At 42.2% G+C, this 27,751-nt stretch overlaps 1 protein-coding gene across 1 annotated transcript in view; it reads right to left on the reverse strand.

Annotated features, from left to right (window-relative positions):
- GSDME (gasdermin E) overlaps positions 1 to 22,665 on the reverse strand; it is a 66,710-nt gene extending 44,045 nt beyond the window's left edge. The window contains exons 1-4 of the mRNA XM_034669327.1: positions 22,596 to 22,665; positions 12,505 to 12,541; positions 11,622 to 11,851; positions 8,746 to 8,938 (exon numbers count right to left, since the gene is read on the reverse strand). Coding sequence (XP_034525218.1) covers positions 8,746 to 8,938; positions 11,622 to 11,832 — 404 coding nt within the window. The 5' untranslated portion in view covers positions 11,833 to 11,851; positions 12,505 to 12,541; positions 22,596 to 22,665. The remainder of the gene's footprint in view (positions 1 to 8,745; positions 8,939 to 11,621; positions 11,852 to 12,504; positions 12,542 to 22,595) is intronic.
- Positions 22,666 to 27,751: the final 5,086 nt, after the last annotated feature.

Consider the following 27,751-nt stretch of genomic DNA (forward strand, 5'->3'; position numbering starts at 1 on the left):
GCCTTCAGCTCAGGGCATGATGCCGGCGTTATGGGATCGAGCCCCACATCAGGCTCTTCTGCTATGAGCCTGCTTCTTCCTCTCCCACTCCCCCTGCTTGTGTTCCCTCTCTCGCTGGCTGTCTCTATCTGTCAAATAAATAAATAAAATCTTTAAAAAAAAAAAAAAAAAAGGAATGTTTTAAGATAAACACAGAGCTCGCATTCAAAGAGGTCAGCTCCAGGTGTCTGGAAGGTTAATTCCAGCAGAATACCTTCATGCCCAACAATGCTGGATAAATGTTATATATGCAGGCACTTGTTTCTTCAAGGATAGATGAAGTTTGTTTTTGAGATGTACACACATCTCATGGCCAATAAAGCTAATATGCTGAATTCTGAGGGCGAAAATAACTTTACACAGATGACAACTCATCTAAATGACCTGAAATAAAATGACCGACTGCAAATAAGTCCTCAAGAATGTACAGTACTTAAGCATTACTAATTACCGCTCCCAAGGCCACACGTATGTCAAACAGCCCTTATCAAGCCAATGATGTTGTGGGAGTCCAGACGATGTAGATAAGAATTTATGACTCCAGCATGAAGTAAGAAGAATATTCACTGCCCATGATCTCTGTCCCATGAGTGGGACAGTCTTCCCTTGGCATCTCTCCCCTTCCCCTGCAGCTTACCTTTACCTCTTAGCAACAGAACTCGGAGGAGGTGCCTCTCTCAGAAGACACAGCTTCCATTTCTAGATGTGAAGTGTGTTCCTTACCATGTTCCTGCTGTCACCCCCAGCCCCAGGCCATCTCTTCCCCATCACCTTGACAGTGAACAGCTTTCTAAAGACTGCCCTGAGGGAATCTCCTCCCTGTGGGCAGGCCTGGCCAAGCACCAGGCTTGCTCGCACGCGTGTCTGGTCCACTGTGCTGCGAACCTGGACTCCCGCTTTGCCCTTACATCCTGCGCCAGAACTTCAGCTGCTTTTACCTTGGCCAGTTTCTTTGCCCCACAGCCACTTAAATGCAATTTTGAGGAAAGAACAGGAACCTTAGAGCCAGAAAATCCTGGGTTAAATCCCAGCTCCAGCATCCAAATTGAGCTCTGGGACTGAAAATAAGTTACTTTTCCTTCCTGATCCTTCGATCCTTAAGTGTAAAAGAAGAGAACTGTGCAGAGTAAATGCACACTTTGTGTCGGTGCCATTAAGTGCCTGGCACACAGCAGGTGCTCAGCAGATGCTGGTCTCCATCCCTTCCCTCTCTCCCTTTCTTCCCACTTACAACTGCTGGCAAGAACTTCTTTCTCTTCAGAATATTTTCTCCTACCTCTACTCACGGACCCCTCTCCATATGCTTCCTGTCGGCACTCTCTTCTACATCTGAATCACGAAGAGGGTTTGGAAAACCTATGCCGGGAAAAGTGGTTATAAAGCATTGCCCAACGTGGTTCATAAAATAGAAGTAACAAAACTGCATAACAGGGCTCAACTATAGAGGTCTGTCTGATGCCTGAGGAATGGAGGCCCCAGGACACTGCCAGCCCACCTGTCCTTCTTCCCCCTGATTTGCCAGGCTTAGCAAATAAAAATGCACGATGCCCACATAAGTTTTATTTTCAGATAGACAACAGATATGTTTTTGGTGAGTCCCAAATATTGTAGTAGAAAAGGAAAATGCCTCCCTAGCAAAGAAAAAGAGCCACAGAGAAAGGAAAATAAAGACTATGACTGTCATAGAAGGAGGTTGCTGTCCCTTCCACCCAGTGTCACCAGAGACAGTTTAAAGCTCTCTGACCAAAGGGGGATTCCTGCCAGAGTTCTGGAGTCCTCAGAAGTCCCGGGAGGCAGCGAATAATGGCCAAGGTCTGTCAAGTCCATTAAGCACCCGCGGTTAGTGAACGAGTTTTGAAGACTGCAGTTGCCCCAGCGTTCTCAAGGTCTATACAAAACCCACCCACTAAATGCTTGATACATGACTTTTATGGTAGTATTCACTCATTAATTTTTTAAACATAATTTTGTTCAATGAGTGAAAGTATTTTATATTTCATATAATCTTAAGAATGCTGGAAAAGTGAAAATACAACACCTACACCTAAATGCAAGTGAATTTTCTCTTTATTTGAAGTTGCATTTTGTTTTAAAAGAAAAAGAGTAAAAGAAAGATGAGAGAGAGAAAACTACACACGAAAACACACACACGTTAACGTACAAACTGCAGCACCAGCTCTCGTGAGGATGGACAGCCGCCATCACCTCTCAATTGGACTCCCTGTTTCCACTTATCCAGTCTCTTCTCAAACCAGTAGCCAGAATGATCCCTCTAAAAAATAAGTCCCATCATGTCACTTCTTGCTCAAAGTCTTTTGGTGGATTCCCATCTCACTCTGAATAAATCTAAAGTCTTTCCAGTGGCCTGCAAGTCCCTATAGGACCTACCACCCACTCCTTTTATCACTGCCCCCCACCAGGCTTCCCCTTCTCCTGCCCAGCTTACTTAGCTCCAGCCATACTGACCCCTGCCCACGACACTCTTGCCCAGGATACCCCTAGACTCGAATCTATCCTCCTTCAAATCTTTGCACTGATGCCAACTCCCCTGCAATGCCTTCTCTGACCACTTTTTCAAATCACAAACCCCATTCTTAGCGTGCCCTATCCCCCTTCTTGCTTTATTTTTCTCGATCCCACCAATCCCCATCAACTTGGTATGTATTTTACTAAGTTGTACATTTTGTGTCTCTCCCCACTAGAATATACAGCAGAAATGTTTGCATTCTGTTCACTGCAGCATTCCAAGCATGCAGCACAGTACCTGGCACATAGTAGGCACTCAACAAAATTCTTTATGGAATGTTCAATAAACATAAGGTAAAAATGATTTACACAGGCACAATATATTTACTACAAGCTAAGCAATGGATAACTCTGGGGTTTTCTTCAAGATTTCAAAGTTGAAAACCAGCTCCTCTGCTAAAGCCCCTAATTTGCTTTCTTCTTTTCCTAATCAGAAAATTAGCAGGAGCCAGAGGGGAATGTCATTTTCTTGCTTCTGATATCAATATTCAAAAATGTAGGCCATAGCATTCTCCTTGTTGGCATTTTATAAATAGCAAAAATTTTTAAAAAGTACATATTTGCCTGAAGTAACATCCTTTTAGAGTGCTTCCCTTTAATGTAAATGGACTAAATTCTCCAATAAAAATGCAAAGAGTGGCTGAATGGATTAAAAAAACAACAACACTCAAGACCCATCTATATGCTGCCTACAAGAGATTCACTTAAGATGTAAAGACACACAAACTGATGGTGAAGGGCTGGAAAAAGAAAACCAAAATGTAAATAGAAACCAAAAGAAAGCTAGGCTAGCTATACTTATGGCAGACAAAAGACTTTAAAACAAAAACTGTAAAAAAAGACAAAGAAGAGCATTATTTGATGTTAAAGGGGTTAACCCCACAAGAGAATATAACATTTGTAAATGTTTATGTGCCTCACATAGGAGCGCCCAAATATATCAGACCTAAAGAAAGAGATAGACAGCAATACAATAATAATATGGGACTTTAACATCCCACTTTAATCAATGGATAGATCTTCTCAGATTATCAGGAAGGAAATATCAGCCTTAAGTGACGTTAGACCAGGTGGACTTAAAAGATATATACAGAACATTCTATCCAAAAGCAGAGCACACATTCCTCTCAAGTGCATATGGAACATTCTCTAGGATAAACTATTATGTTAGGCCATGAAACAATTAATAAATTTAAGAAGACTGAAATCATATCAAGAATCTTTTCTGCCCACAATGGTATGAAACTCAAATCAATTACCAGAAGAAAACTGAAAAATTCACAAAGATGTGAAGATTAAACATTCTATGGAACAACCGGTCAAAAAAGAATCAAAAGATTAATTTAAAAAAATACCTTGAGACAAATGAAAATAGAAATACAACACACCAAAACTAATGGGATGCAGCAAAAGTTGTTCCAAGAAGGAAGTACAAAGCGATAAATGCCTACACCTCAAGAAACAAGAAAGATCTCAAATAAACCACCTAACATTATACCTCAAGGAATTAGAAAAAGAACAAAGCCCAAAATTAATACAAAAAAGGAAATAACAAAGAGCAGAAATAAATGAAATAGAGACTAACAAGACAATAGAAAAGATCAATGAAACTAACGGTTGGTTCTTTGGAAAGATAGACAAAATTGACAAACTTTTAGCTATACTCACCAAGCAGAGAAGAGAGGAATCAAATAAGTAAAATCAGAAAGAGGAGACATATTACAATTGATACCACAGAAATACAAAGGATCATAAGAGACTACAATTAACGATTATACACCAACAAATTGGAAAACCTAACAGAAAAGGATAAATGCCTAGAAACATACAACCTACCAAGGCTAAATCAGGAAAAAATAAAAAATCTGAACAGACCAATTACTAATAAGGAGACTGAATTATTAATCGAAATCTCCCAACAAACAAAAGTCCAGGACCAGACAACCTCACTACCAAATATTTAAAGAATAGCAACCTTTTTCAAACTCTTCCAAAAAACAGAAAAGGAGAGAACACTTCCAAACTCATTTTATAATGCCAGCATTACCCTGATACGGAAACTAGACAATAACATCACAGAAAAGAAAATTATAGGCCAGCTGGGTAACGGTAACAGATGTTAACAAGACTTATTGTGGTGATCTATTTCACAATATATACAAATATCAAATCATTACATTGTATACTCAAAACTAAAACTATGTTGCATGTCAATTATACCTCAATTTAAAAAAAAGAAAGAAAATTACAGGCCAATACCCATGATGGACATAGATGCAATCCGCAACACAATATTAGCAAACTGATGAAAACACCACATTAAAAGGATCACACATAATCAAGTGGGATTTATTCCAGGGATGCAAGGATGGTTCAACATCCATGAATCAATGTGATACACCACCTTAACAAGATGAAAGATAACAATCTTATGATCATCTCAATAGATGCAGAAAAAGCATTGCTTATAAAATTCAACATCCCGTCATGATAAAAACTCTCAACAAAGTACATATAGAGGGAACATACCTCAATATAGTAAGGCCCTATATGATAAGCTCACAGCTAACATCATACTCAACAGTGAATATCCAAAAGTTTTATCTCTAAGATTAGGAACAAGACAAGGATGCTCACTCACTCTGCTTTATTCAACATAGTATTGGAAATCCTAGCCAGAGTGATTAGGCAAGAAAAAGAAATAAAATCCAACCACACATGAAAGGAAGAAGTAAAACTACCACTATTTGCGTATGACATGACATTACATATAGAAAATCCTAAAAACTCCACCAGAAAACTGTTAGAATAAAGAAATTCAGTAAAGTTCCAGGATACAAAATCAATATGCAAAAATCTGTTGCATTTCTATTCTCTGATATGAACATTCAAAAAGAAAAATTAAGAAAATTCCATTTATAATTGCATCAAAAAGAAAAAAGTACCTAAGAATAAATTTAATCAAAGAGGTGAATATTCTGTACACTGAAAACTGTAAGACCCTGATAAAAATAAACTGAAAAATAAATAAGATATTCTGTGCTTATGGATTAGAATATCAGCAAATGTCCCTACTATACAAAACAATCTACAGATTGAATGTAATTCCCATCAAAATTCGAATGCATTGGGGCACCTGGGTGGCTCAGTTAGTTAAGCATCTGCCTTGGGCCCAGGTCATGATCCCAGAGTCCTGGGATCAAGTCCGGCATTGGGCTCCCTGCTAGCAGGGAATCTGCTTCTCCCTCTCCCTCCCCCCACCCCCCACTCATATTCTGTCTCTGTCACTCTCTCTGTAAAATAAATAAAATCTTTTTAAAAAATTCCAATGCATTTTTCACAGAAAGAAAAAACTAAAAATCCTAAAATTTGAATGGAACCACAAAAATCCCTGAGTAGCCAAAGAGAAACTTTGTTCTTGAGAAAGAACAAAGCTGGAGGCATCACACTCTCTTATTTCAAACAATATTACAAAACTACACAAATCAAAACAGTAAGATTTGGACATAAAAACAGACATATAGATCAATGGAACAGAATACAAAGTCCAGAAATAAACCTGTGCACATATGGTCATTTAATTAATGACAAAGGAGCCAAGAATATAAAATGGGGAAAGGACAGTCTCTTCAATAAATAGTATTGGAAAAACTGGACAGCCACACGCAAAAGAATGAAACTGGACCACTATTTTACACCATCCACAAAAATTAACTCAAAGTGGTTTAAAGACTTAAATGTTACACCTGAAACCATAAAACTCCTAGAAGAAAATATAGGTGGTAAGTTCTTAGACATCAGCCTTGGCAATGATTTGTTGAATCTGACACCAAAAGCAACAAAAGCAAAAATAAACGAGTGGGACCACATCAAACTGAAACACTTCTGTACAACAAAGGAAACAAACCATCAACAAAACGAAAAGGCAACCTACTGAATGAGAAAAAATATTTGTAAATCATATACCTGATACAGAGTTAATATATAATATAAAGAACTCATACAATTCAATAGAAAAAATAAATCCAATTTCTAAAATGGGCAGATCTGAATAGACATTTTTCCAAAGAAGACACCCAGCCAATAGCCACATGAAAAGATGCTCAACATCACTCATCATCAAGGAAATGCAAATCAAAACCACACTGAGATATCACCTCCAAACCTGTTGGAATAGCTAGTATCAAAAAGACAAAAAGTAACAAGAGTTAGAGGGGATGCAGAAAAATGGGAACCCTTGGCTCTGTTGGTGGAATTATAAATTGGTGCAAGCACTACGGAAAAACGTATAAATGTTCCCCCAAGATTTAAAATAAAACTACCATATGATCCAGAAATTTCACTTCTGGATATTTATGCAAAGTATTTAAACATATACTCAAAAAGATTTGCACCTTGGGGCACCTGGGTGGCTCAGTCGTTAAGTGTCTGCCTCTGGCTCAGGGCGTGATCCCGGTGTTGTGGGATCGAGCCCCACATGGGGCTCCTCTGCTGGGAGCCTGCTTCTTCCTCTCCCACTCCCCCTGCTTGTGTTCCCTCTCTCGCTGGCTGTCTCTGTCAAATAAATAAATAAAATCTTTAAAAAAAAAATTTTGCAACTCATGTTCGCTGCAAGATTATTTAGAATAGCCAAAATATAGAAATAATCTAAGTGTCCATGGATGGATGAATGGATAAAGAAATACAGTGTATATATGTTATATTGTGATTTACAGTAAAAAAAAACATATAATTTGGTCTTCAACCCAGTTCTTGGCACAGATCTCCTAAAACCTTTGGAATTTCCTGTGATAAGAGCAATAAAGTTGTCTTTTATTATGTTAATGAGGTGACTTTTGGCAAGTCCTTAAATCACTGAAAGTTGGGGGCTGGTTGTCCCGGGAGCCAACCTGTAACTAGAAGATTTTTACTTTCAGTACCTCCACCCCAACCTCTAGGGAGGGGAGAGGGGCTGGAGGTTGACTCAATCACCAATGGTCCATGATAATTTAATCAATCATGACTATGTGATAAAGCCTCCATAAAAATCCAGAGAGACAGGGTTCAGAGAGCTTCCAGATTGGTGAACACATGAAGATTTGGAAAAGTGGTGACCTGGGGAGAGCAGGGAGGCTCCAGATGCATCTCCTCCACGTGGCTGTTCTGAGTTATATCCTTCTATAATATAAGTGATCTACCATGTAAAATGTGTCTCTGAGTTCTGTGAGCTGCTCTAGCAAATAAATTAAACTCAAGGAGGCGGTCATGGGAAGCTGATTTGTAGCCAGTTGGTCAGAAGTACAGCTAACAACCTGGACCTGTGAAGGGCGTCTGAAGTCCAAGGAGGGGGGGTGTGGGAACCTCCAATCTGCGGCCCCGTGGTCAGAAGCACAAGGAACAGCCTGCGCTTGGGGCTGGCATCTGACACAGAATAAGGGTTGAGGACAGTCTTCTTAGGACTGAACACTTACCCTGTGAATCTGATACTATCTTTAGGGAAATAGTATCAGCATTGAGTTGAATTCTCCGACACTGCTGGAATTGGGTCAGGAACCTAATTTATCACATCTGCAGTGGAATATTACTCAGCCACATAAAAGAAGGCAATCCTGCCGTTTCAGACGACAGGGATAGAGCTTGAGGGGATTATGCTAAGTGCAATAAGTCACACAGAGAAAGACAAAAAGAGCCCCATCTCACTTATATATGGAATCAAAACAAACATGGATACAGAGACCAGATGAGTGGTTGTCAGAGGTGGAGGGTGGGGGTACATGAAATGGGTAAAGATCAAAAGGTATAAACTTCCAGTTATGAAAGATGGGACGTACAGGACACTGACTATAGTTAATACTGTTGTGCATGTTTGAAAGTTGCCGAGAAAATAAATTTTAAGAGTTCTCATCACAAGAAAAAAAATATATTATGTCATGCACCTGAAACTAATACAACATTATGTATCAGTTACACCTCAATCCAAAAAAAAAAAAAAAAAGTGCTTTCCACGTCTCCCCACTCGAGCTAAGAAGAATCAAGAAATTCCAGGCCGAGCTCTCATAAAGTTTCAGCACAACAGGCATTCAATCATGTTTGATTCTGGGCAAAGCTCCCATCTGTCACCCTTTTTACAAAGGTCTGACTGAATGACCTTTAAATGGGATACGTGTCAAAACCCAAGATGTCAAACAGAATTCTCATTACCTCTCAGCAGAGTCTCTGATGAGCTGCTGCAGGTCCACCTCCTGCTTCTTCAGTCTTCCAAAAGAAGATTGACTTTCCACAAGTCCTTTGCCTCCAACATTCAGCTTGACCTTCCCTAGTGCCGTCTCGATGGTCCCCCTCACGTGGTTTTGAAGCTTATAATCGTATTTCACGAAGTCCGACTCCACGACCACTGGAGTGAATGAGACATGCAAAGGAGTCCGAGGGTAATATAGCCAGCTGTCTGCCTTAGGTCACCTAGCTTCCCAATCCGGTGGAAATCCATGGGAAACATGAAGGTCGCATTCAGAATGCGAAGCTGGCAGCCACGCTATGTGTGTGCAAAAGAGAATGGAGCTAGCACACCGAGGTACCGGCTGAGAGCGTGGTGGCACTGGTGGCCGGGAGGGGCTCTACTGGATGCTCTTTTGTTTTTTTGTCTTTCAATTCCAGTATACACATATGTAGGCAGGTGCACCAAAAGTATCTGAAGAGTTTAACAAATAACTATAAAGCAAGCACCTGGGGCCCGGGGCTGACTCGGTCGGAAGAGTGTGCCAATCATGATCTCGGGGTCGTGAGGTTTAGCCCCACGTTGGGTGAGAGATCACTTAAAAGTAAATAAGTGAATAAACTTTAAAGCAAGCATCCATTTAACCACTACCTAGATAAAATATTTTATTTTTTTTAAATTTTTAAATAGAATATTTTAAATGTGTGCTTTTCCAGGGTGAAGACTGTCAAGGGACTTCATGAGAATGACACTTAAGCAGAGTGAAAACAGCAGCTCTGCTCATGACCCATGTTCGAGTGGCCTGCTTACTCCTGGCAGGTCAGCTACATGGAGCTTGGTCATCTTCCCTTCCCACCTGCCAGTCTTGGAGAACATTCCCCTGGCCTTCATTACCATCTCTATGAAAAAATTTCCTTTCCTGTACTTACCAGTTATTACTTTTTTTTAAGAGAGAGAGTGTGGGCAGAGGGAGAGGCAGAGGGAGAGAGAATCTTAAGCAGGCTCCACCCCCTGCGCGGATGTGGGGCTCGACGTGGGGCTCGACGTGGGGCTGGATCTCACCACCCTGAGATCCTGACCTGAAATCAAGAGTCCTATGCTTCACTGACTGAGCCACCCAGGCACCCCATGCTCACCTGTTTACATTGACCTCTACCCAGCCATTTAATTCCTTATCATTCAATACCTTATCTCTACTCCTGATAAAGTCAGTGGGCATGCCGGCTTTCTCTCTCTCTCTCTCTCTCTCTCTCTCTCTCACACACACACACACACACACACACACCATCCTGGGAAACACAAGCTCCAGCCTCTCTACCCTTACTTTCTGGCGTCCTAGACTTAGGAAGATGCCACCCCCCACCAGGTGTCCCAGCTTCAGTCGAGTCCTCTGGGAATTACTATGTTCCTCATTTGGTCACATCTAGGTGACTATCACATTGCCTTCAAGATCTGCCATTCTTATCTGGACGCTGAAGATAGATACGTGGTGATCTCATCTCTGAATTGCCAGCCTTCTCATCTCCAGATTTCTATTGTTCTCATTTTTTAATCCAAACAAAGACCACCATCAAAATAGTGTCATTCATTGTCATTTAATATAGCTACATTTAGAGCCTCTTAGGAACTTTAGGCTTTTTCCATTTCCCTGACCCAAGGCTCTACTGGGCTCCTGGCTGCACTTCTAAGGGATTCAAATCTGCCTAAAGTCTGAAAGGCTTCTTTCCATCCACTCATTGCCCTACTTATTGCCTTCACTTCAGTCAAGAAAATCATTCCTCAGCAAGGGTGAATGAGAATCATCAATCATCATCTTTGCAATTTACAAAACAAAAAATCATCTCTGTCACCACCATCAAAAATAAGACAATGTGAAAATGCCCTCAATTGAAAGCCTTTTCCTATTTATATCTTGTGAAATACAAACATTTCGGGAAATCCTTTCGGGAGTAGCATAGAGCACTTGTCAAGAGCTCAAGATTTTAATTACTCTTTTAAATTTCTACCTAGACAAACTGGCTAACATTCATCTCCCTGAACCTCAGTTTCTCACATGTAATCTGGAGAGAATACCTTCCTGATGGATTCTGTTACAAGTTGATGTATGTAAATCACATAATATGGATCCTGGCACACAGCAAGCGCTCAATCTATCCACTGGGTCTAGGCCAGAACAATGTCATTTTCTGATAAAAGAAACAGTCCCAGGTTATACAAAGTGCTACACAGATAGAAATTCTATTTATCTCCCCTTTTCCCAAAAATAACTATTTTTGGACCAGCTTGAGAGCCTGCCCTGCTCTCCCCAGAAAGCTTATGTGAGTAATAAGACTTTCCAAGCCCTCCTGATGGGTATGTGGCATCATCACCAAACCAGATTTGGGTGGTAGATCCATGCTACCTATGCTGAGTGGCGCCAACACTTACAATGGGCATGTCTTACTTTTATACTCAAAACTGCAATATTATTATTTTTTTTAATTAAGCTACAACTTCTCATGTCTGGTCTGTAGAATTTTGTTCCTTTAAAGAAAGGATATGCCTTGGGGCACCTGTGTGCCTCAGTCGGTTAAGTAACCGACTCTTGATTTCAGCTCAGGTCATGGTTTCAGGATTGTGGGATCGAGCCTCACCTCAGGCACCATGCCCAGCAGGGGGTCTGCTGGAGATTCTCTCTCTGCCCCCTTCCCTCTCCCACCAAAAAAAAAAAAAAAAAAAAGGAATNAGGTATGTCTTTAGGAGAGTACACAAGGGAACAGAATTCATTGTAAGGTCTCCCCTTATAATCAATCACTCAAGACAGCAGGTACCTAGAAGATGAATCATCATCCTGAGACTGTAGAATACACCCAAAGAAACCTACCTGGACTCAGAAATTGGTCTTCTCTGAGTACATCACCGAGGGTGACAGATAAAAATTTGTACTTGGGTCTCTGCCAGCACCAGAATCTCTTTTTTTTGGTCACTAGACTTAGAAGCTGTATCTTATCAGAGTCATTCAAGTTTGATACTGCAATCAGGTTCCCTCCGGCATCAACTTCTTTAAGAAAATTCCTTGTTGCTTTGGCAAACATTATGAGAGCTCCAGATTACCTGAATAAAAAATAAAACAGGTAACCCCAAATTAAATAAGAAGTTATTATTTCATTTATTTTTTTATAAAACTGCCTGTTTTTCCTTCCTGTCAATCAGTATACATGAAAGAATACCTTCTTGTTAGAAAACCCTCTAGTGTGGGTTCAGCTGATGACAAAGAAATCAAACTGATATACTGAAAGAGAGTATGTCAGTCAGGATAGGCTAAGTGATGCTTCAGACACAACCTCCAATTATTAGTGGAGAAAAGTTTATTTATTGGTCACACTCTATGTCTGGTAAAGAAGGACAGGAGAGCTTTTCTTATCATAGTCATTCAAGGATCCAGATTGAAGGGGCAGCCACCAACCAAAATGGAGTTCTGGAAAGTCTCACACCACCAATTAAATGATCTAGCCCAAAACTAACACATATCATCTCCACTCACAATTTGTCATAGTAGTCATATGGCCTCAGCCAGCCGGAATGGTCAGGAAATACAATTGTACCATGTATCTAATAGGTAGAGACCTGACGATATTTGTTGACTGACACACTGATTACCTTAATTTGTAATATACAAAGATAGGACCACTTTTTTAATGGGTCAATGTGCTTTTTCGACACTGTGTGATTTCCCTTAAAATTTGTGAAAATGCAAAGAAACTTACTTTTTAATCCAGAAATGAAGACCCAGTCACTCCTCAGCTGGAAGGAAAAAGAAGAAACACATTGGAAGATATAAAATACTGCATTCAGTGGAAGAAGTATAGACTGATAAATGGTGTTAGAAGAACTGGATATTCATCTGGAAAAAATAAAGCCAGATTCCTATCTTGTGTTGTACACAAGAGCAAATTTTTTTTTAAGATTTTATTTATTTGACACAGAGAGAGACAGCCAGCGAGAGAGGGAACACAAGCAGGGGGAGTGGGAGAGGAAGAAACAGGCTCCCAGCATAGGAGCCTGATGTAGGGCTCAATCCCAGGACCCTGGGATCACGCCCTGAGCCGAAGGCAGACGCTTAGCGACTGAGCCACCCAGGCGCCCCACAAGAGCAAATTCTTAATGGATTAGAAGGTTTTTTTGAGGAAAAAAATGAAACCATAAAAGTACTAGAAAAAAATACAAATATTTGTTCAATTGTAGGATAAGAAAGGCCTTTAGGAAGACAAATGGCAAACTGAGAAAATACTTATATTTATAATGAAGAACTAGAATACTTTATATAAAAATCTTTTACAAATTGTTTTTAAAATACTGTAGAAATATGAGCAAAGGTTATAAACAATTCACACTATATAAACTGTACCTAGCCTATACACACACACACGAATATATACATATGTGCAAACACACAAGTACATACATATAGTTATTACTCAAAAAAAGCACAAGTGAAATAAGATTTTTTAAAAATTATCCATGGTCAAAAATTAAAATATCTAATGGACTAGAAATGTGTTTTATTTGTATTTGTACCCTGGTGTCTGGAAGTCACAGAGATATAAAATCATACAGTTTGAGAGCTGGGAGTAGTCTTAGACATTAACTAGTTCAATCCACTTGCTTTATTTTTTGTTTGATTTTGTTTTTTTATTTATTCTTTGTTTTTAAATGTTATGTATTTATTTAAATTCAATTAGTTAACATATAGTATATTATTGGTTTCAGAGGTGGAGGTCAGTGATTCATCAGTCTTATATCACACCCAGTGCTCAGTATATCATGTGCACTCCTTAAGGCCCATCACCCAGTTACCCCATCCCTCCACCCACCTTCCCTCCAGCAATGCTCAGTTTGTTTCCTATAGTTAAGAGTTTCTTATGGTTTGTCTCCCTCTCTGATTTCATCTTATTTTTCCCTCCCTTTCACTATGATCCTCTGTTTTGTTTCTTAAACTCCGTATATGAGTGAAATCATCATATTTGTCTCTCTCTGACTTATTTCATTTAGCATAATACCCTCAAGCTCTATCCATGTCATTTTTTCAATAGCTGAGTAATATTCCATTATGTATATACACCACATCTTCTTTATCCATTCATCTGTTGAAGGACACCCGGGCTCTTTCCATAGTTTGTCTATTGTGGACAATGCTGCTATAAACATTGGGGTGCACGTGCCCCTTCAGATCACTGTATCCTTTGGGTAAATGCCTAGTAGTGCAATTGTTGGGTTGTAGGGTAGCTCTATTTTTAACTCTTTGAGGAACCTCCATACTGTTTTCCAGAGTGGCTGCACCAGCTTGCATTCCCACCAGCAGTGTAAGAGGGTTCCCCTTTCTCTGCATCCTTGCCAACATCTGTTGTTTCCTGATTTATTAATTCTAGCCATTCTGACTAGTGTGAGGTGATATCTCATTGTGGTTTTGATTTGTATTTCCCTGATGCTGAGTGATGTTAAGCATTTTAAGAATATTGTTAAAATATTTATGCTACCCAGAGTAATCTACACACTCAAGGCAATCCCTATCAAAATATCATCAACATTTTTCACAGAGCTGGAACAAATAATTCTAAAATTTGTATGGAACCAGAAAAGACCCCAAATAGCCAAAGGAATATTGAAAAAGAAAACCAACGCTGATGGCATCAAAATGCCAGACTTCAAGCTCTATTACCAAGCTGTAATCATCAAGACAATATGGTACTGGCACAAAAACAGACACACAGATCAATGGAACAAAACAGAGAACCCCAAAATGGACCCTCATCTCTATGGTCAACTAATCTTCAACAAACCAGGAAAGAACAGCCAATGGAAACAAGACAGACTCTTCAACAAATGGTGTTGGGAAAATGGGACAGCCACATGTAGAAGAATGAAACTGGACCATTTCCTTACACCACACACAAAAATAAACTCAAAATGGATAAAAGACCTAAATGTAAGACAGGAATTCATCAAAATTCTAGAGGAGAACACTGGCAGCAACCTCTTTGACCTAGGCCATAGCAACTTCTTGCTAGACACAAACACAAGGGAAACAAAAGAAAAATCAACTATTGGAATTTCATCAACATAAAAAGCTTTTGCACAGCAAAGGAAACAGTCAACAAAACCAAAAGACAACTTACTTAATGGGAGAAGATATTTACAAATGTCTTATCAGATAAAGGGCTGGTATCCAGAATCTATAAAGAACTTATCAAACTCAACACCCAAAAAACAAATAATCTAATCAAGAAATGGGCAGAAGAAATGAACAGACATCTCTCCAAAGAAGACATAGAAATGGCCAACAGGCACAACTCACTTTCTTTAACATGAACCTCCGCTAGGATATCAGAAAATGTCTGTCTTAGCTATCACTAGTTCTTCTCCAAAGTGCATTTTCTTAGATTACTGGGTGGCTACCTAACCCTATGCTTGTATATTAACAATAAGAATAAACATTTAAGGATTCTAAAACATAAAAAGTTCCTTTCTTATTTCAGAGAGAGCGCGTTGTGTGCTAGCGGAGGGAGGGGCAGACAGGTGGAGAAAGGGAGAGAGAATCTGAAGCCGACGGCACACCAAGGACAGCACCCCACACAGGGCTCAATCCCAAGACCTTGAGATCATGACCTGATCCGAAACCAAGTGTCAGACGCTTAACTGAGCCACACAGGTACCCCTAAAAAGTTCCTTTCTGATCAACAGTGAACTGTAAAGAAGGAAAACTACATCTCTAATGCATCTCTCACTATATTAAGTTTCTTGCATGTGATGGAGCACTCATTCATTCGTCAAAACATTTACTGAATCATTAATTATCCTTAAGTACCTACTATATACAGGTACTGTATTTAAGCACTTAGGGTACCGATACAAAAAGTCATCTCTATACAGATAGCCAACACACATGAAAAGGTGCTCAACATCACTCATCATTAGGCAAATGCAAATCAAAACTATGAGATATCACCTCACCCCAGTCAGAATGGCTAGAACCAAAAGACAAAAAATAAGAAGCGTTGATGAGGATGTGGAGAAACAGGAACTCCCCATGCACTGTTGGTGGGAATGCAAATTGGCATAGCTTTTGTGGAAAACAGTCAAAAAACCAAAAAGAGAAATACCAAACAATCCAGTTAACCCACTACTGGATATTTCCCAAAGAAAACAAAACACTAATTTGGAAAGATATATGCACCCCTATGTTTATTGCAGCATTATTTACAATAGCCAAGACATGACACAACCCAGGTATCCACCGACAGACGAACAGATAAAGTGGTGTGTATATATATATGCAATGGAATATTACTCAGCCATAAAAAAGAATTGTCATTTGCAACAACATGGATGGACCTAGAGGGTATTACGCTAAGTGAAGTCAGGTAAAGACAAATATCATATGATTTCACTAATATATGGAATTGAAAAAGACACAAAATGAACAAACAAAAGCAGAAACAGATAAATATATACAGAGAACAAACTGATGGTTGCCAGAGTGAGGTAGGGGGATGAGTGAAGGGGAGTAGATGGTGCAAGCTTCCAGTTATGGAATAAGTCACAAGGGTGAAAGGTACAGCATAGAGAATATAATCAATGATATTGTAATAGCCTTGTATGGTGACAGAGGGTAGCTACACTTGTGGTAAAGCATTAGGTACAGAGTTGCCAAGTCACTATGCTATACATCTGAAGCTAATGTAACATTGTGTGTCAACTCAAAAATAGACACACAGATCAATGGAACAGAATAGAAAACCCAAAAAGGGACCCACAACTATATGGTCAACTAATCAACAAACCAGTAAAGAATATCCAGTGGATAAAAGACAGTCTCTTCAACAACTGATGTTGGGAACAGACAACAATTGCTGTCTGGAAAACCAGACAGCAACATTTAAAATAATGAAACTGGACTACTTCCTTACACCATACACAAAAATAAATCCAAAATGGATGAAAGACCTAAATGTGAGACTGGGAACCATCAAAATCCCAGAGGAGAACACAGACAGTAACCTCTTTGACCTCGGGCCACAGCACCTTCTTACTGGACACATCTTCAAAGGCAAGGGAAACAAAAGCAAAAATGAACCACTGGGATTTCATCAAGATAAAAAGCTTCTGCATGGTGAAGGAAACGGTCAACAAAACTAAAAGGCAGCGTACGGAATGGGAGAAGATATTTGCAAACAACATATCGGATAAAGGGTTAGTATCCAAAATCTATAAAGAACTTATTAAATTCAACACCCCAAAAAACAAGTCATCCAGTTAAGAAATGGGCAGAAGACATGAATAGACACTTTTCCAAAGAAGACATCCAAATGGCTGACACATGAGAAGAAAGAAGCTCAACATCACTCATCATCCGGGAGACAGAAATCAAAACTAGGATGAGATACCACCTCACACCTGTCAGAATGGCTAAAATTAACAACACAGGAAACAACAGGTGTTGGTGAGAATGCAGAGAAAGGAGAACTCTCTTACATTGTTGGTGGGAATGCAAACTGGAGAACAGTATGGAGGTTCCTCAGAAAGTTAAAAATAGAACTACCCTATGATTCAGCAATTGCACTACTAGGTATTTACCCAAAGGACACAAAAATACAGATTCGAAGGGGTACGTGTACCCCTGTATTTATAGCAGCATTGTCAACGATAGCCAAACTATGGAGAGAGTCCAAACGTCCACTGACTGAAGAATGGATAAAGAAGAGGTGGTGTGTGTACATAACACATATGCATACACACACACACACAGGAATATTACTCAGCCATCAAAAAGAATGAAATCTTGCCATTTGCAGCAACATGGATCGAGCTAGAGTGTATTATGCTAAGCAAAGTAAGTCAGTCAGAGAAAGACAAGTACCATATGATTTCACTCATAGGTGGAATTTAAGAAACAAAACAGATGAATATATGGGTGGGGGGGGAGATGAGAGAGGGGAACAAACCATAAGAGACTCTTAAAGACAGAGAACAAACTGAGGGTTGACTGAGGGAGGTGGGTGGGGGATAGGCTAGATGGGTGATGGGTATTTAAACCAGGACTCTGGTTGCAATGAGCACTGGGTGCTGTGAGTGATGAATCACTGAATTCTACTCTGAAATCAATATAGTACTGTATGTTAACTAAAATTTAAATAAAAATTAAAAACAAAAAACATTGTGTGTCAGCTATACTTCAGTAAATATATAAAGTAGTCTCTCTCAATGAGCTACTAGGTGGGTGGCCAGATAGAGAAATAAACAATTAGGTTTTATATGAGATATTGACACGAATTATTACAAGAAATGAACTAAGAAAAGGGCATCTAAATCCAACTGTAGAGAAGCATAGGGTCAGAGAAGTCTTCCTAAAGTAGGCAGTGTCCAAGCTGCATTTTGTGGGCTAAGAAGAAGTAAGCAGGCAGAGGAGTATGGGGGGAGGCTCTAGCAGAAGAGCAGCAATTATAAAAGCCCAGCATACGCAGGAGGTGGTAGAAGGGTGGGGAAGATCGTGCATGGCAAGATTTGTGACTGGCAAGCTCGTGATGGTCCACAAGACATCATTTTGTGTTAATACGCCCATTGCCACTTCCTTGCTTTTCAAGCTCTAACACTGGTTCCTGCTGTGGTTCTAGAGTGGGGAAGGACAAAGGACAGGGGGAAGCCTCGGGCCAGGCCATGCAAGCTGTGCCTCCCCTGCTGGGGGCCCGGGCAGCAGGAGCCATCAGAGGGAGGGGTTGTTAGGGAGTGATGCAATCAGACTGGTCACTTAGAAGATATTCTGGAAGCAAAACAGAAACCAGCTGGAAGGGAACAGGATTAGAGATGGACAACAAGTGATTATACTGAACTATGTCACAGGCATAAGGATAGAAAAGATGTCTCGGTGGTTCCCCAGAACTCTGGTTGGATGTGAGGGTGGTGTTGAAAGTGACTCCCTACGATGGCCTCCAGGAATCTCAGGTGTGGGCTGGCTGATGAGACAGAGATACCAGTGACCAAGAATGGGAATTCAGGAGGAAGCAGACTGGTGGGAGAGAGTAAGACAGTGTACTGGGAGAGCACACTATTCTGCATGTTACAATATATCCCAGATCTTTCCATGTTAGTACCTTCGTCTTTGCAGCTGCATAATACTCCACCATGTGGCTGTACCACTGTTTGCCCTGTACTGCTGACTTCGTAGGTTATTTCTACTTTTTATTATAAAAATGCCACACTGAATACTCGTGAACATATGTCTTCTTCATACATGGACAAGAGAACCCGAGGGAATTTTCCTACAAGAGAGCTAGGAGTGCCTCCATCAGTCGGTTAATCGGCTGCCTTGATCTCCAGGTCCTGAGATCAAGTCCTGTGTCAGGCTTCCTGCTCAGCAGGGAGTCTGCTTCTCTTTCTCTCCCTCTGCCCCTCCCTACTGCTTGTTCCCTCCTCCCCCCCCCCCATGCAGGGCAAATAAATCTTTAAAAAAAAAGTTCTTTAAAAAAAAAAAAAAAAGGAGGGGGGCGCCTGGGTGGCACAGTGTTAGGCGTCTGCCTTCGGCTCAGGGCGTGATCCCAGCGTTCTGGGATTGAGCCCCACATCAGGCTCCTCCGCTGGGAGCCTGCTTCTTCCTCTCCCACTCCTCCTGCTTGTGTTTCCCTCTCTCGCTGGCTGTCTCTGTCAAATAAATAAATAAAATCTTTAAAAAAAAAAAAAAAAGGAGAGATTGCTAGACCAATGGGTAAATGCATCTATAACTTCAGGGGTTGTACCATTTTGCAGTCTCACCAATGAAGTATGAAAAATCTCCGCAACAGAGTCTGTTATCAAACTTTTGTATTTTTGTCAGTCTCGTAGGTGAGAAACGGTATCTCGGTATAGTCTTAGGGTATGTTATTTTAACATAAATCAAGCATCTTTTGTTTAAAGAATTTATTTTTCTTAACTGTGTCCTTGGTCCATTTTCTACTGGTTTTTTTCTTTATTCCTAGGAGCTTCTGATATAATAGAGAGATCAGCTAAAATATAGGCTAGAAATTTAATACAACAGTTTATCATGTGGCATTTGAAGACAGTAAGTTGCCATAGCATTCTCAAACATTTAAATTAACTGTTTAGCCAGGAAAGATTAAATACACCTGGAGCCAACTGAAGGATCTAGAACCCAGGTTGCCTGACACAGACAAGCATAAGAAAATTTCAATCAACCATAAGTCAGATGTCAGATTCAAATTTCCAGTGTGTTCCAATCTGGAAGTAGACACAAATGGCCTCATGAAAGATCTAGCTCAAATTGCTCAGGGCCTAAAAATCCATTGCATTTCACAGCTGTACCACAGATCGACACTCTCACAGCAGGGCCTTAAAACTCCATTAGCGCGGTGGGGCTAAATAGGTGTGAGGAGTAAGGAGCGCACATGCAGTGAGGAACACCGGGTGTTGTATGGACGCGCTGAATCACTAAACTGTACACCTGAAACTAATATTACACTGGCTGTTAACTCACCTACATATGTGGTTTCCCAGCTCGAAGCCATTAGAACTCAGAAAGTCAAAGGCAAGGAGGTAAGGAGATGAATAGTTTTGGGCAAGAAACCTCAACATCAAAATACACGAAAGAGAAACAACTGTATGGTGAGTACGTGTGGTGTGCCAGGCACTGGGCTAAATTCCTGCCACGCATTTCCTCATTTAATCTGCACAACAACCCTGAGTAGGCATTTTACAGATGTGGAAGTTTTTAGAAGTAACTTGCCCAAATCACGAGAGAAAACAAAACAAAAACAGCCCCCGACACCTGTGAGCCGGCCTAGGACTATCAGCTGACCCTGGTGTTGTTAGGCAATGGCCCAGCATTCTCCTGTTGAACACGAACAATGTCTCAGAACAGCAACATCAGGCAAGGCCACTCTGTGGTCATGATAAATCAAGACAAAAACAAGACCCCTCAATCTCGTCTGACCTCAGACAAAATATGAACATTGTCCAAACCACAAAAATGACCAAACAAGCCTCCCCACCACCACCAGTCCTGGCTAGTGAGTGACTGCTGCTTCCTAGCCAACCATAGTTTTAGCCTCACTGCAGCCTTGTCAAGATACCCAATAGAATTCTCCCCCTTCCTGACAGTATCCAATCCAGAGCAAAGTCCTGTTTCCTTACCTCTCCCCAAAACCACCTATAAGCCCAAATGCTATCACTCCTAACACCCACTTACTGAGACACCGCATGGTGTGAGAGCTCTCTCGCTACAACAAGCAACAAACGCAACTTTTCCAACTCTATGTGCATTCCTGGAGGTCTCTGGAGGGCACTGAATGTCACAGAGAATTAGAGCAAAGCCAAGGTTCCAAAGGAGGTCCACCTGCCTCCGAAGCCTGAGCCCTTGGCCACCCTCCTTTGCAGATTCCTCAGTCAGCTTTTTAGAATTTGGCTACATAGGATTCATTTTATGAAATAAGAAAGTGTGCTTGAAAGGGTAGACTTCAGTAATAGTGGAAGTGAAAATCACAGTTCTGGAACACAGTTATGGAGCACATTTCCTCACTATGCAGGGAAATGAGGCATCGCTGTACTTGCCTCACAGTTAACAACGTCAGCACATTTTGAATTATTCTTAGTTTTCTAAATAACGTGAAGTTTAGTCAATTAAAACAGAGGTGTCATCCTTTTATATCTTCCATGCTCACAGCCCCAGTGCCTGAGCTCATTTTTATAAGACAAATTAAAGACAAGGTACTCCATTGCTTCTTTCTGAAATAAAAATCAGTATGTGAAATTTTTTTTTAAAAAAATGGTCACAAAACTGGCATGAGCTTGAGAAAGGAGTGAGCGTGAAGCGACAAGGGCTTTGGGGAAGAGACAGGGTTTCCAGAACAGAGAACTCTCTGGTCCCCTTGAGGATTCAAAGAGAACAGAAAGAAAAACGCTTCTGGAAAATGCAAAACTTTCTTCTCCGAGCAGGTGATCGATGGGACAGCAGCTGGGAGCCTGGGCCCTGATTCTCAGATCTAACTGCCTGGGCTCCACTTCCAGCTGTTCTCCTTTAGAGGAAGAGTGCGTTGGTGATCTCAGCAAGGATCAATTTACTCTGCCTTTCCTCAGCTGCTTCTCCGGCCTCACATCACTTCTTTCATTGCACTCTGGCTCGCTGTCTGCCCCTTGAGAGCTACGACGCCAAGACATCCGTTCCTCCCATCCCATTCACTCCTTTGAACAGGGCAGACGCTCCATGAGTGATGTTTTGGAACATTCTACAACACACGCCTTTGCGGTACCCGCCCCTCTCCGGCCCCTCCCGCGCGCAGATGCGAAGTGGGCTCCCGCGGGTCCGCACCTCGAGGCCTGAGGAAGCCAGGCGAGCGGCTGTGATGTCATTCCGCCCCCCGCCGCTGACACCCAGGGGGGCTTGGCCTACTCCGCAGGCTTGGGGCCCAATTTCAGGCGACTGAGGGAACCGTTCCAGCCCAGAAACTCAACTCCTGAGGGCTCCGGCCTTTCCTGCCCGCACGCACGCACGCAAGCCGGGAGAGCCTTTGCACACCCCGGAGAACGGGAGGACAAAGAATGAAGGAGTGGGGAGGGGTGGTGAACGCGGGGAGACAGAAGGTACTGGCGGTCCTCGCAACAGCCAGGGAAGGGAAGTGGCCTCGGGGAAGAGGGGCTGGGGAAGGGGTAGGGGGAGAGGGGTCGGCGCAGCAGACCGACTCGTCTCCCTTAGGGGGGAGCGGCGGGAAGGGGCGTCCCGGAGACAGAAGAGCCGCGGACTCTGCTCCACGGGGCTGGACGCCCGCCCAGGCGAGAGCCGGAGCCGCCGCGGAGCCCGCGCCGCCGCACTCACCTGCCCACGCCGCCGCCAAGTCCCCGCAGCTGTGCACTCCGAGTCCCGCGCCAGCCGGGGCAGATGAACCNCCTCGGCGGCCGCGCCCCTCCAGCCGGACGGGACCGGGTGTGCCGGGCCGAGCGCTGCCGAGGCGGGGCGAGGGCTGCGGGCGGCATCCCGAGACCCGCCCAAGGGCCCAGAGCCGGCGGGCTCCCCCTCTTCGGGTGGCTCCGCCCACGAGGGTCGCTGACACCCCCGGGCTCGGCTTCCGCCAAAGGCCCGCACGCTTTTCGGGATCCAAGGACAGGGGCGCACCGGGGATATACCGGCGATATGCTTGGCCCTCCCTCCCCGGGGCCTCCTCTCCCGCCCTCAGTACCGTGAGGTGCGAAGCCTGCGGGGCCGTCACCAAGAATTGGGTGCCGCCTGGCACCAGAGCTTCGCCCTTCCACCGGGCAGGTCTGAGGCTGCGCTCACCTGTGGGAGCCCCTGATGCCCGGGCCTGGGAGTGTCCGGATTTGTGGCGTGACTGTGCTCACACTAGTCCTGACAGTATTCATAATTCATGCAACTATATTCCAAGCTCCTCGAGGGCAGCGCCCAGCATCCCTCACCAGGTGCTTAGTTAATGAGTGAACCTGAGCGCAGCGCATGCTCAACAGTTGCTTGTTGACTGATTTAAACACTATACCCCTTCAGTCGGTATTTACGGATCACCTGTTCTGAACGGTACTCTGCTAGGCTGAGAACAATGAAAGAAAAAAAATAAAATGTCTGTCCTTGGAGAACTTTGCCTTTAAGAGTGTTGAGTTTTGTTGCTGCCTTCCGCAGGGCTGGGAAAGAGGCAGGGCTTTCCCAGGGGTCCCCATAGGTTCTCAGCCTATCCCTCGCAGTTACCCCGCTCTTGTATTTGTCTCAGGAAACCCCTCCTGACTATTCACATTAAATATACAGCCAGTCCATCAATCCTGTAGGAACACTCCCTCGTTCCTTTCCTGCTTGACTTTTCTCCTTTGCACTGACCACCATCTGAGAGACTATACACATAATGCGTATTTCATGTATGATCTTCCTCTTCCTTAGCATGTTAATTTCATGCAGGGAGGGACTTTTGTCTGTTTTGTTCACTATACCCGGCACCTGGCATAGTACCTGCTGCATGAGAGATTGTAAATAATTGTTTAATTAACGCATCCTCTTGTTTGTTTTTCCAACTAGACTGTGGGGTCTTACTCATCTGTGCAGTGCCTGGCATAACGTAGCTGCACCATTAATGGTTGTCGGATGAGTGAGAGAATAGAAGTGGTTGAGTGAGGTGGTCCTGTCTTACCAAACTAATAGGTATTGGAAGACAAAAAGAATCACTGCTGGCTTTTGAAAGAGACTTTTCATCCATGCTATTGCTACTCTGTGTTCATAAAATTGTGGAGTGATGACTCTGGCTTGTTAGGTCCTTAACCTTAAGAACATCCTTATAAACAGCATGTTCACAAAGTCCCCAGCGACAAGCACAGCCCAGTCTAGGTAGGTTATTACTTCGGAGCATCCATGAGCTTTCTGTTGCAACGGTTCCTTAGGGGCTTCAAATTATTTCCCTCCTTTTGTCCTATCCACTGCCTTTCAGTTAAATGCCAGAGAAGGATAGTAATAATATGAGCTCCTAATATTTATATAGCACTCTCTAGTTACTATCACAAAGCATGGTTCTGAGTTCATTACATGCATTGATTGACTCATTTAATCCTCACAGCAACTGACTGGGAATCCAAGTTACAAATGAGTACACTGAGGCATGAGCCAGGAAGCTTACCTCGCTGGGACGAAATAGCCAAGATTTAAACAGATCGTCTGACACCATCTGAGTTTCTTTTTTTAATTGAGATATAACTGACATTTAACATTGTATATATTTAAGGTATACAACATATTGATTTGATATACTTTTATATAGATGAATTCATTAATGGGGTGCATGCTATAAATGAACATATTAACGAACCAGCTCTGCATGGCTGCCATAACTACTTCTAGTTCTTTGGGAGTCGCTTTTGGAGAGACCTGGACTCTTTCCGATGACTGGCCACTGTGGAAGAGAGAGAACACACACAGGCTTTGGACCAGACAAATTTGGGTCGAATCCAGGCTGCCACTTACTGACTGAGTGACCTTAGGCAAATTTTCAACTTCCTATTTAAAAAATTACTTACAGTGTTGTCATGAGATTAAAAGAGAAAATGTATAAAAAGCACTCAGCACATAGTAGACCATGGATAAAAGTTAGTTTCCTTTTCTTTATTAATTACTTTCTAGTTAATGTCACTTTTAAATTGAGTCTAAAATGTTTCACCTATATATAATTTTGTCTTTTACCATATTGACTGCTTCCCAGAGGAACATAACTACTAACATAAATTTACATAAAATTTGGCATACATTGATATATATTTTTAAACCAATTTATCTTCCTGAATCCCAAAAGTGTTTTAACTGGAGACTGTAATGCCAATGCATATTACCAATTACTGCTTTAAAATAAAAAGCTTTATGGAGGGTTAAATATGGCCCAGAATTAACAGCCTATTTCCTTCAGGGTCTCAACCACCTCTTGTTCAGTTGCGAGGTATAAATACAGGTAGGAGAAAACTAATTTACTTGGTGGCCAGCAAAAGACCAATTCAAAATTATCAAAATTAAAAATCTCAATGCAAATATTATTGAGGACAAATAAAGAAATGAAGTCATTTGGGGGAGGCTGGGTGGCTCAGTCAGTTAAGTGTCTGCCTTTGGCTCAGGTCCTGATCTCAGGGGTCCTGCTCAGCGAGGCGGGGGCAAAGGGGGGGGTCCTGCTCAGCCGGGGGTTCTGCTCAGCAGGGAGTCTGCTTCTCCCTCTCCCTCTGCACAGCCCCCCCCAAGCTGTCTCTCTCAAATAAATAAAATCTTTTTAAAAAATGAAGTAATTTGGGGCGCCTGGGTGGCGCAGCGGTTAAGCATCTGCCTTCGGCTCAGGGCGTGATCCCCGCGTTGTGGGATTGAGCCCCATGTCGGGCTCCTCCGCTGTGGGCCTGCTTCTTCCTCTCCCACTCCCCCTGCTTGTGTTCCCTCTCTCGCTGGCTGTCTCTGTCTCTGTCAAATAAATAAATAAAATCTTTAAAAAAAAAAATGAAGTAATTTGTTATTCGAATTATAATTTACTACATGACAAACTACCTAAAACTTAATGACTTGAAATAACCATTTTATTACATCTCAGGAATTTGTGGGTCAGTATCTTGGGCAGGGCTCAGCTGAATGATTCTTCAGTTCCATATGGCTCTGACTGGGATCACTCAGTAGAATTCAGCTAGTGAATGACCTAGTTTGGAGGGCACAGGATGACTTTACCCACATGTCTAATGCCTTGGCAGGGGTGGCCAGAAGACAGCACTCAAGTGGGATTATCAAGCAGAAACCCCTACATGTGGCCTCTTTATCAGAGTGGTCTTGGGGAAATCAGACTTCTAGGAAGGCTCAGGCCTCCAAAAGTGCATTCCAGGAAACAAGGCAGAAGCTATGTTGTTGTTGTTGTTTTAAGATTTTATTTATTTGACAGAGAGAGAGTACAAGCAGGGGGAGCAGCAGGCAGAGGGAGAAGGAGAAGCAGACTCCCTGCGGAGGGGGAGCCTGTCTGACATGGGGCTCAATTCCAGAACCCTGGGATCATGACCTGAGCCAAAGGCAGACACTTAACTGACTGAGCCACCCAGGTGCCCCAGAGGCTATGTTTTATGACTTAGCCCCTGAAGACCTGGCATACAACTTCCACAACATTCCATAGTTGAAGCCTGCCCAGATTCACAGAGAGGGGGATTATACTCTACCTTTCAGTGGGAGAAACAGCAAAGAACTTCCAGACCCCTTCAATCTAGCACACTTGTTTTTATGAAAGAGAATGGCATTAAATAAACAAAGTTAGTAAAAACTCCTATATTTTGGTCCATTGTTCATGCGGAAACATATATCATTGTCAGCATTATAGAGATTTGGAATGAAGAGTAGGAGTCATCCACCAGATGTCAGGTTTATAGAAACATTCAAGAGTAGTGCAATTCAGAGCTGTACATGCTTTTCCTGCCCCATTATTATTGTTCTTAAAGTTTGTCCAGCATCTAAGTTAGCTATATCCAGCACAGAGAAAGGCAAAGTCCATACTTCCAACATTTTGTTAATTTAACAAATATTTGTTAAGGACGTACTGTATGCCAAGCCCTGTATTAGATATTGGGGCTATCATAGTGAGAGAGGGAATATAGTTCATGCCCTCAGAGAGTTTGGGAGTATATCTGGGAAGGCAGACAAACGAACAATTGAGGATGTAGGGTGAGAAGTTCAGTGATCAGGTGCCATGGGAAGGTCTGGCTAGACCATCTACCGTGGTAGAGGAGGAAAGGTATCCGGGTCAAACAAAGTCAGGTAGGGTAAGCTAAACAAATAAGCCCCCAAATGCTAATGGCTCAAATATAATAGAAGCTTATTTTTTCTCAGTGAACAATTGAAGGCAGGTCCAGAGTATGGGAGGTGGTGAGGGAGGGGGGTATTCTGTTCCTTCAGGAACCACACTGGTGGAGGTGCTGCCATTTTCGACTCAAGGCTGCCCTGGTTTTCTGGGCACGGAGGTCTCCAGCAGGCAGAGAGGGAAAGAACCTGAGGCTCTCTCATGGGAGGTTTTGCACGGGCCTGGCACTGGCACGTACCTTCTTTTGGCCAGAAATTAGTCATATGGTCCCTCTAGCCACAAGGGAGGCTGGAAAATGAAGGCTTTGTGCTCAGGAGAAAAAGAGGAAGTCGGTTTCCAAGAGCAGTAGCAGACCCCACTGCAAACCACTTTTAGAGGACAAACAGGTGTTGGCCAACTTCCTAGTTTCTATAAAGGATCCCAGCAAGGGCAACCCAGACAGCTAAGCCACTTTTAGTTTAGATCATTTATTTGCAGATTATATAACACATACTATGAAAAAATTAAATCTTTCCTCATCCTATGCCTGGTTTAAAAGACACCTAAGAAAACATGGAGAAACCAATGATAAAGTGGGTGAGGATGGGATTTTCATCTTCAAAAGTTATTACCGATAAAACTTCTTAGCTGAGTTTTAATTGAAGGGGGAGAGTGGGAATTGTATACACATTTGTGGTTTAGC

The sequence above is a fragment of the Ailuropoda melanoleuca genome, chromosome 1 (assembly GCF_002007445.2).
Source record: "Ailuropoda melanoleuca isolate Jingjing chromosome 1, ASM200744v2, whole genome shotgun sequence".
NCBI lineage: Eukaryota > Metazoa > Chordata > Mammalia > Carnivora > Ursidae > Ailuropoda > Ailuropoda melanoleuca.